The sequence below is a fragment of the Watersipora subatra genome, chromosome 5 (assembly GCF_963576615.1).
Source record: "Watersipora subatra chromosome 5, tzWatSuba1.1, whole genome shotgun sequence".
NCBI lineage: Eukaryota > Metazoa > Bryozoa > Gymnolaemata > Cheilostomatida > Watersiporidae > Watersipora > Watersipora subatra.
The window spans coordinates 46,530,722-46,541,714 of NC_088712.1; the positions used below are offsets into that span (position 1 = coordinate 46,530,722).

A 10,993-nucleotide genomic window follows, 5' to 3' on the forward strand; every position below is an offset into this window, starting at 1 on the left:
AAAAATGAGAAGACAGAAAGTAGTAATTACTGAGTGAGTTGAACAAATAAGTTTTAAAAGTTGATAATCTAATAGTATTGCGGATGGTTGCGATAGTGAATTGAAGGTTGCAGTATCAGAGACCTCATAAACTGAAACATATGATGGTGGATGTAGTATGTTTGTGTCACGAAATAGAAAATAATGTTTGTCATGTGTGCGTAAGGATGAATAGAAATATTTTGGGCATAGTTTGCGAAGGATTTTGAAACCTGTAACAAATGCTGAACCGAGCCAATTTGGGACCCAGCAACATGTTTAAAGGCTTTGTGAAGTGTGGTGAGCGGGAATACGTGATTGGTAGTGGACAAGTCTTAATATAGATTTCTGTAAAAATAATATTCCCTTCTGCTGTCAGAAATCTGTATCAATGCTATTGATCAGAGGACAGAGTGCTGTCTTTCTGTTTACATATACATTCTAATGAAGAGTTTAGTCTCCCAACTCCACATACATGTATGAGAACTAACAATGGACTGCAAAGAAATTGTCAGATTCTGCAATTACCTTGGCTCTATCCATAGACAGAACTGATACCTAGGTCAGACATAGCAAGATGGATTAGCACTACTTTTATAAATACTCTTTTGTCTGTTTGATAGTTGTTATCAGTGCTGTGATTATTGCTCAAAATTCCAACATGAAAGCTAATATCCTATCCGCAAAAATTGTATGAAGACTGGTTATCTGGACACTGAACTGCATCGTCCAAACTGAATATATTTCACCTCAACTAAAGTTTGTAAGAGGTGGCCCTACAGGTCAGAACTAAACTCAAAAGTTAACCCTTTTAAACCCATTGTAGCATATATGCTACATGTACTTTGAACCACTACTGCTCTTTGCTATTTGGTAATCCATTTGCTTTGCTGGCATGAAAGCCCAATGCTGTCCATGTGCTACACAGTTTATGTGAATTATGATTGGACACTACAGTCATGTGACCAATATCCGCCATTTTGAAAAGCAACTGTGACATGTTGAAAGACTGAGGAAAAAAGGGTTTTTCTCTGAGTGAATTTTCACCATAAAAAGGTAGGTAATCATATATATTTTGTGCTATTTGTGAAATAGACCTATCAAACAAATGAATATTGTAGTTTTAGAGATATTTTATACCAGAAGTACAGATTATATCACCTCATTTTCATGTTGCACCGGTGCTACATTGGGCTATTAGCAGTGTCAGGGTTTGAAGCAATAGATGACCAAAAGTCAAAAGAAATAATAAATTGTGGGATCACCTAATACCACAACTGCTGCAAAACATTGCAGCAAGCACTGTGATGCATCAATAAGCAGACATGAAATATATGGCAATTGCTATGCTGCTGGAAATATCAAGCATGGGAGTTGTCCAACTATCATAGCTGATGCAATGTGAATATATGGGACATCATTTCGATTGGGAGTTGTCTGACCATTATAATGAAAAGCTTAATGAATGAAAAACAGCATAAAATTGTTACTAAATCACGATTATTATTGATCAACACCACTTAATATGAAAGAGACTAACTAGTTACAACAATTATTAATGGATATTCAGCGAAGCAAACAACTCTACAGAGTATCAGGCAAAAATGGAGGTATATCGCCAATATTACAGGAGCCAGCCACATTAATGACTTGTTGGAGCGAAGAAGCAGCTGGCGTGCACCAGATCAGCAACCAGCCATCAGTGAAAGAATCATTTACAACACTTTATTTAGTATATTTAGTTATAGCTTATAACATCATTATAGTCTAGAAAATGTTGTATTGTAGAGCAGTAGAAAAATATAGCATAATTATTCATTAACTCAGATATTGTATTTTATGAGAAAATATCGACGAAATGGTTGTACAAAGAATGGCATAATATTATAATAGTTTCTCTTGCTTCATATAAATTAGCTAGCTAATAGCGTCTTAGAACGAGGATTACTGTAAAATTAATTTTATAATGCTGCCATTGTTAGTTTTTGAGTTATGGCCAGTTTTGTACAATTTGTTACCGGACTTAGAATATTTTTCACTTCTCATTCGCTTGTCGTCATGGAATCCCAACCACAGTAAGGAATTTTAGCTCACCGCAAGGAATCTGAAATATAAATTAAACAAAAGCTTACGCAAAGACCACAAGTAAAACACAACCAACCAATGACATTCGACAATGGCTCAAGGACAAGTATAAAAGAGGGGCAAAATCAAGGGAAGAGCAGGAGAAGCTGGCAGCGAGCCAGACGATAAAGGGGCGCCGCAAGGAAGAGCCAAGATAGGAGGATTAACATAAGCCCAAGATAGCCAAGGAGCCAGCAGCAACCAGCTCGCCGAGGATAGACTCAACAAACACGATTCACCCAAAAAGAGGTGGCAAGCCAGGAAGCCATAAAGCCCTGAGAGAAGAAAGTTAACTCAGCCGCCCCTGTTTACAGTAAGAGCTACTACTACACGCCTAACAGATACGTACTCATTTAACCTAGTAAGGCCATAACAAATAGGGCTAAGCATATTGTTATTTTTGCTTGAGCTAGTAAGCCTTGACAGAATAATTGTTATTTTGACCTTTGGAGAAAAATAGAGTTTGCAGACACATAGAAACAAACCACTGGCGTGTTATTGTCAATTATAAGATAATTACCTGCAGAGAGTTGCCTACAAGAGATAGTAGGCCTCATAATCTCAATAATACTTGATACTTGGGCTCATTGATACAGCAACGCCTTACTGTCAAAACAAATTGCAAGGATAACTATAGTAGTGCCCATCTCCATTGATTGAGTTGGTATTTTAATTTTGCTTTATAGCAACGGTCTGATTTTCTGGGGCAGAAGTGCCACTTTGTCTGCGGTCAAAATTTGTCTTGGGAGAAATTGAACTCAAGGTCCAGAGGCTAACCATTACACATAGAACCATAAAACCATAGAACCATTGTAGTATTTCACTCAAAGGAAACTCACAAAAACGATACATTTCATATTATTATTTAACTATCAAATTATTATTATTAACTTACTTTTTATATTCATTATTATAATAACTTTAAATAAATACAATAAATTATTAAATTACTTAAAATTTCTCCCTTGACAGCAGCACATGATGATGGAATTTCACCAGCATAGTGCATTTGTGCATATGATTGGCATAGCAACTAAATATACATTTTAGTAAAATAGTAAGATAATTGTACATAAAACTTATAATGATGAATAGTACTAATCATAATAAATAAAAGTAGTGATGATAATATAATATAATTTTTGGTAATACTTTTGTGTATATGGGTCTATCCATAATCACCATTGTTACAATTAGAGCAGAAATTTATTTTTAAAATATTGGTATAGCATTTAAGATGATTTTAAATCAGATATTCTTATAGAGCTCAACAAGCTCTTTCGAATGATGTATAATATGTCACACTAAAGTTAATTTTCACGGAGAAATATTTTAGTTAGTGTGTCACTCGCGTTACATCAGAAAAAATATGCATTTTGAAGAGCTAGTTGCTTATCCTGAAAACTCTCTGATTTGGTGGGAAGCACAATTATAAAAACTTATTTGTCTTATTTGAAAGAAGCTTGCTGACATATGCACTAAAATTTATACAGATATTAGATGGTAGTGGTGAACTACATGCTTGCAAACATGTCACCGCTGTTACATCCAATTGTCACCATCGTTACGCTTCTTATATTCTGTAAACTTAACAGTATTTAAGTTCACTGCAATGAGCTCAATAATGGTATTAAAGCTAATGATTACAATATATATAGACAAGCCTTAACTTGAAATGTTTTTTATTGGTTTCAAAGTATGAAGTATAATAATATAATAGTAATAATACTTGACAAACATGATTAAGCTTAAATAATGTAAGATGAAAAAATGAATATTGATCATGTAATTGTGAGAATGTACTAGCAAAATGTTTTAGATTATTCTGCACGCTCTAAATCTTCTGTAAAACAGTACTTTTAGAGAGAGTAGAACAAGACAGTGACTTGTGATGAAATTCTACCCATGCTATATTTTTGTATTAACAACAAAAGTCCCTTTTGGCTTAACTCTTTTAAAAAAAAATCTTCAGTTTCGAGGGCATCTACACTTTTTACCATTCCTACATAATGCCTAAAAGTTTTTTTTCCAGGCAGCAATGTTAGCACCAAATCACCTTCTTTCAATGTGCTTGCTAGTTGTTTATGGGTTCGGAATTGCACTCACTTTCTGGATCGCTAATTGCATGGTCATCAGGATCAAAAGTAAAAGTTAAAACTTTTCAATGGCTTACTTTTATTTTTCTATTTCTTTGTTTTATTTTATCTTTTCTCATCTCTAATGCCATTGTCATTGCTAGTTTATGGACGGTCTGGCCACCTTTGCTTGAGCTGTTTAGAAGTGCTCGATCAATCTTTTTACAGCCTTATCTTCAGATTGTGGGTTGCCAAATTGGGAAGTGGTTGCTACAAAAAATGAATTTAAACTTTAATAACATTTTTTTTTACAAAATACTTGAAATATTAACTTAAAACATCCATAATGTACGCAGATGTAGTAAAGCATTAGGTTTTTTGAAAAAAAAAATGAATGTACATACCTGGTAATTTTACTTTCAAAAGTGTTTTCCCGATCTCTGTATTGCTAAACTCTTAATTTTTGCTTTTTCTCGGGTTTCCTTCAATTGATCTTCTGTAAGTTGAGCTCTTCTTTTTGTTCTACTCTTTTGATTCTGACTAGCTTGGGCAGTCAAATATTGAGTCTATTGTTTTGAACATTGGCGTATTTTGTTACGATATTTACGCATCCGCTCTGCTGATGTTGTCTTACCCATGTTGAAAGCAGAAATGACCAGCAGACTTTCCACCTAACAGTATTCTGTTTAAAGCACTTGTTACAAGTTACTCCCATAAGTAGATTTGATTAAATTTTGAACCATTTTCAGTATCGGAGTCGCAAGTCTTAGTAATACATTTGTAACGTAGCAACCTTTTGCTAACTTGCTAGAAGAAGCTTGTTAACTTCCCGCAATGGGTTAAATTTACAATATAATGAGTAACTCATACATGAGAACATCAACAACACCACAAATTACTGTTAAATGTGAAATTCACTCAAATTAATCCTCTAATTATATGAGTTGAGGGGTGTAACAATGGTGACAGTGTAACAGCGGTGACGCAGATTTCCGAAATATGTGCAACTTTGAGCAAAACTGAAATTAGTTAAAGGTACAGCGCATGAAGTTAGCGTTGAAAACAAATTACTACTAATTTTGAACTAATACAAGTGTAGCAGAAACTAATTGATGTTTCCAGTCACCATTGTTACTCAAAACATGGCAACTTATAAAAGAGCCCCACAGCAATAGATCAATGCACACAATACCAATTTATGCATTAACGGGCAGCAAAGCCATTGTGAAATCCATTACAATTAGATAGTTGTGTTCAGAGTAATATGTATACCGTGTTCAAGCATCTCTATCTTACCATTATGACTATAAAGTATTTTATGCGTATACACTAACTTTAGCAAACTATTAAAGCATGATAGAGGAGCACTACCCCCACAATTATTTTCCATCTTAGGGTTTAGTATGCATACTTCATATGTGAAGCATTATTTTAATGAAATAACCGTTTTGAAATTTTACCAAAAAATCCATTTATTTATGGATAGACCCATGTATAGTAAATTTAGGGTATGTATAGAGTCAATTTGTTTTACATCAAAATTTCAGTAGAAAGAATAATAATTATAATAACCATATATAGAAATTAATTATTAATATTTAATTTTTGTAAGAAACTTTCTTCTTTACAATTTCAAAATCAATTTCATGAATCAAAAGAGACTACTGACATGTCTAAAAACTTGATATAAAACAACCATAAATTTTGGATTTTTCACTCATTGTTCCATTTTTTAGCTTTATGGGGCCATGTCTCTACATATATTAGCTGAAGACTTGATCAACAGGATAAACTGCGAGCAGAGTGAAGATGAATTAGAAGATAATGATGACAGTGATGAGGATGAAGACTACGAGACACCTCAAATTGAAGTGAGACATCGCAAATCTCAAGCTGTACAAACAAGAAACACAGGGTGTTCACATTCTATTTCCTTATTGAGAATCTGTTATTCTGCAGTTGTATACCCCTGTGGCAATAATTCTACCAAAATATGTCATTACTTCTATTGAACAATGCTTGTATCTCATTCTAGGAACCACAGATGGAAACTGAGGATGACGAATATGACATACCTTTAGTAAACTTTGCCACAACTTCAACATCAAGCTGCAACCCAAGATGGCGAAAAAGAAAATTTACATCACCTGATTCAGTTTTTCTAGGTGCTACACCACAGCCCCCTGTAAGCGCAAAAATCGACACACCCTACGAATATTTTCGACGGTTTACTCCAGGCAGCATGTTCAACAATATTGTGAGCAATACCAATCTATACAGCACACAAAAGTGTGGAAAACCAATCAACATTAGCAACAAAGAACTTGAACAGGTAATTGGAATGTACTTTTATATGGGTCTAGTGAAGATGAATTCTGTCCAACTATATTGGGAAACGGAAACGTTTTATCCTCCTGTAGCGGGTGTGATGAGCAGAAATCGGTTTCAAGAAATACTAGCCACCTTGCATTTTGTCAACAACCTTGCAGTGACTGAGGATGACAAGAAAGATAAATTGTGGAAGCTACGACCTTTTCTTTATCAAATGAAAGAATGTTGTCTAAAACTAACACCTACAGAATTTGTCTGCATTGATGAGATGATGTGCCAGTTCCGTGGCAAAACGAGCAAAATTCGGATATATCTGAAAGGTAAACCACATCCTTGGGGATTCAAAATCTGGGCATGCACCGATCCTAACGGATTTCTATATGACTTTGATGTATATCAAGGTGGCACCGGAGTTCGGACAGAGCGTGGTCAAGGCACGGATGTTGTTTTGAAGCTGACATCACTTCCTGTCAATGCCAACTACAAGGTTTACGCAGATAATTTTTTTACCAGCATTCCACTACTGAAGAAGCTAAAGGAAAGAGGTATGTTCTACACCGGAACGGTTAGAAAAAACAGACTAGCTGGCTGTCCACATTTTGAAGACAAAGAACTGAAAACAAAAGGTCGTGGTGCACTGGATTACAGCGTTGAAGAAAACTTTCAAATTGCTGCGGTGAAATGGGAAGACAACAAATCAGTAACAATGCTGTCATCTCTCACAGGTGCCCACCCAGTTTTAGAAGCAGAGAGATGGGATAAACAAAACAGTCATATGTCAAGATTTCCATGACATCAGTATTTGGAGATTATAACAAAGAAATGGGTGGAGTAGACCTTCTGGATTCGTTTCTGGCATCATTCAGGTTCAAGATGCGATCACGCAGATGGTACCTTTATCTCTTCTGGCATTTCATGATGGTGGCCTTAATAAATAGTTGGAATGTCTACAGAAAAGATTTTCAGTTGTTGAAACTACCCAAAAAGGAGATGCTAAGTCGTCGTCGGTTTCAGGTATTGTAGAAGCTACATAGAAAATCAACAACGTCTAGCAATTTGTGCTACACAAAGTTTGTGATTTCTATACAGGTTGATGTCTTTTTTCAGTCATATCTTGCCTCAACACTAATAAAAGTCAACAGTCAGCCAAAGAGAGGACGTCTCTTGAGTGCAAGTTCCAGTCCAGCATCACCTGCGCAATCACAGAAAAAGAGACGTCATGCTCTACCAGATGATGTACGAAAAGATGGTTTAGCTCATTGGCCATCAAAAATTGATAAAAGAGGCAGATGTCAACTTTGTGAGACAAATTTCACAAACACCATATGCACCAAATGTGATGTGAGATTGTGTTTCAATGAAAGCCGAAATTGCTTCATGGACTTTCATAAATAGTTTTAGTGATATTCATAAAAAACATTTTTTTAGTGCTTCTACAATTTCATGAAACCATAAATATTTGTCTGCTGCATCATTCATTTATTATCTTTCTGTTTAGTACTATCATTTTTGTAATTTGAGCAATAAAAGTTTGAACAGATATTATGCCCAATGCCATATACTGCTATGCTGCTTTATGCCCAATGTTGCGTATCTGCAACATTTTCAAAAATAAATCCAGTTTGCTATGATGGTGAAATTTTTATATATATATGTGTTCAGTGCATGGTATAAAATGAAATAATGCAAGAAAAAAAATTTTAGCACTGGGATTTATACTTGTGGGTTTAAGAGAGTTAATATTTCTTTTCTCTAGCTTTTTTCCTTCTTCTATATATATCTATATTTATAAGAAAGTAGCTAAAGAGATATTAATTTTATATATATTGTTTTATTGGCAATAATTTCATTTCAAACAAATGTTTTCCAAGTTATGCCATGCAAAAATCATAAAACAACAAAAAAAGAAAAAATCTATCACGCAATTTCATTTGTTCTAACATAAATATTACAATTGAATCACCTGCTTATGCATAAGTGATGTAAAATATTACATTGGCTAATAATTTATGATCCAATCAAGTTTCGTCAGTCAAGTCTGATAGAACCAAGTTTATTATGAGTGTTGCTTTAACTGCTTGTTCCAACTGACGTTTTCCATACTAGAATTTTTGGTTTGATGGCTGTGTGACCACTCCTTACAACTGAATGGCAAGATCATGGGTTACTGAAGGAACGAGAGTTCATGAAGAACCTATTTCCATCTAAGAGCTCATGTCAAAGGTAGAGCCCTGTGTTGTGTAACGCAGTTGAAGTATTGGAATTCTGCATTAGTTATAGGGCAGCTCTGAAATTTCATATCACAAACCAGAAGGGCAAAATCTACAAAAGGAGTAACTTTTTTAACTAGTTAGTATCATAAATAGCAGCCAACATGAAAGAAATCAAGTATAAATATATGTACTGTATATATATATATATACACTAGCTGTACCACCCGGCGTTGCCCGTGTAATAAAAAAGTCTGGACAGAAAATTGGTTTGTATTTAATATAAAACAACATTTACCATTCTAACTTTCGAACTACATATTATGAGAGAAGTATTTCGTGTAGTTGAAATAAATGTAACTTCCAAGCTATTAGCCTGGCACATAGTCAATCGAAAATTGCAGTAAGCTGCTAGGCTTCTAATCACGGTACTCTATGACATTGTGTCAGCATTGTTGTCCAGCTGCAGTTATTCTAATAATAGCTATAGCCGGAATGCAGACAGAGATACGACACACGGACGACATACATTGAGAAATATATATAAGATATATATCCTGAAGCAAGTATAAATATATGTACTGTACATATATATCCTGAAGCAAGTATAAATATATGTACCGTATACATATATCCCACCGGTAATCACTTTAAATTCCTATATAATTTTATTTGGTGTCTATACTTTGTAGACTTCATCTTGGCTTGCTTTGATGTTTTTGGGCATTCAATTCCGTATGCGCGTATACTACCCAAATACAACACATGTATCAAGTCAAGGTCAAGTCTACGAGGTGTGGAAAGTGTAAAAATGACATAAAAATTAGCATCAATTCTTGGCAGGATAAGGGTCATAACCTTGTAGAGTTTTCATGCGATTTTATGTCAAATCAGACACACATTCACTCTGATATGTGCAAACATGTATTGTGTGTTGCCAATTTTTCAGTCTTGATATATGTATGCGAACAGCTCATCACTGGATTAAAGCTCACAAGTGTAGGACTGCACATCGGAGGCAACAAATTAATACTGGTGACATGAAAGAGTGGAGATTTGAATTAAAAAATATGAAAACCCATTTTAAAGAACTAAGAAGTAAAAATTACTCATAACAGCAGTAATAGCACTAGTAGCAGTAGTATTAGTCACAGTACTAAGGGTAGTAGTATATTTAACACTTACAATTCAAGAATGTTTACATAAAAGCGCTACTATTGAAAAGTAGAAAATTTAAATCACCCACCTCTACAAGTAAACTGCCGAAAAAGTTTGTCACAATTATTCAACTAAGTACTTAGAGTTTCTGAGCACATTATAAATACATTTCATTGTTCATGTTATTGGCATGTATATCTAAAAAGTGCTCAGACGTCAGAAAGGTGCTGGTTAGGTTGATATTTTGAAATGTGGCTGTTTAGTGGAGGCCCGTATTCCTTGAGGCGGCTGGGCGACTGGCCGGCTGAGCCGCCCCAACTTTTTAGTGATTTTTGGCGGCTATGTACTAAGAATTGCAGTCTAAGCTCTATGCTTGGAATTTCCAACAACTAATTTACTAGCAACTAGTTCTATATTGTCTCCGTTGTGATCTCGCCAAATAAGTGATCTTGTGAAACTTTGTTAAGACTCGGAGACTGAACTTTATTGCTTATAGTGGGTGTGTGAAGAAGACCCCCGAACTTGCATTTTCCTTATCATAACAACCAAATCAAAACCTCGATGAGGAGCACTATGGGGCTGGCCCGTCTAAATAAACTTTTAATATTACACTTTTCTAAAGATGTTGAAATAGATACAGAACCAGTTGTAAAAGATTTCTGCCATGGACGTATTGACCATAAAAAAGTAATAGCTCTTGTTCTGTCAATGTCCCTTACAGGAATCTAGTGTTATGAGTTTTATATCTTAATTTTATTATCATTCGTTGAATAAAGAAAATGTTTTGCCTACTATGAACCATAAACAATAGGAAAATTTTGATGCTAACAATTGATTGCATTCGTGCATACTCTGAGGGTTGTTAATGCTTAAAAGGTCCAAACCTTCGAGGCGCTGCCCCGACCCATTGGGGGCTTACACCCCAACCCCCAGGTGTTCATAACTAGTCGCCTAACATTTGCCACCCCAACTTGCAACCAGGGAATAAAGGCCTGATTTAGTGTATAGTTCTGGTGCTTGTAGATATTCTTACAAAAACTTGTTTCACAGAGTTCGCCCTAGGTAGACTACCAGAGA

At 35.0% G+C, this 10,993-nt stretch overlaps 2 protein-coding genes across 2 annotated transcripts; both read left to right on the top strand.

Annotated features, from left to right (window-relative positions):
- Positions 1 to 5,965: 5,965 nt before the first annotated feature.
- On the top strand, positions 5,966 to 7,341 carry LOC137397407 (piggyBac transposable element-derived protein 1-like). Its single transcript, XM_068083698.1, has 2 exons — positions 5,966 to 6,088; positions 6,253 to 7,341. The coding sequence occupies exons 1-2, from the start codon at positions 5,966 to 5,968 to the stop codon at positions 7,339 to 7,341; spliced, it is 1,212 nt and encodes a 403-aa protein (XP_067939799.1).
- Positions 7,342 to 7,370: 29 nt separating this feature from the next.
- Positions 7,371 to 10,912, top strand: LOC137397408 (uncharacterized). The gene is made up of 3 exons (XM_068083699.1): positions 7,371 to 7,562; positions 7,656 to 7,784; positions 10,793 to 10,912. Exons 1-3 carry the CDS (start codon positions 7,371 to 7,373, stop codon positions 10,910 to 10,912), a joined length of 441 nt encoding a protein of 146 aa, XP_067939800.1.
- Positions 10,913 to 10,993: the final 81 nt, after the last annotated feature.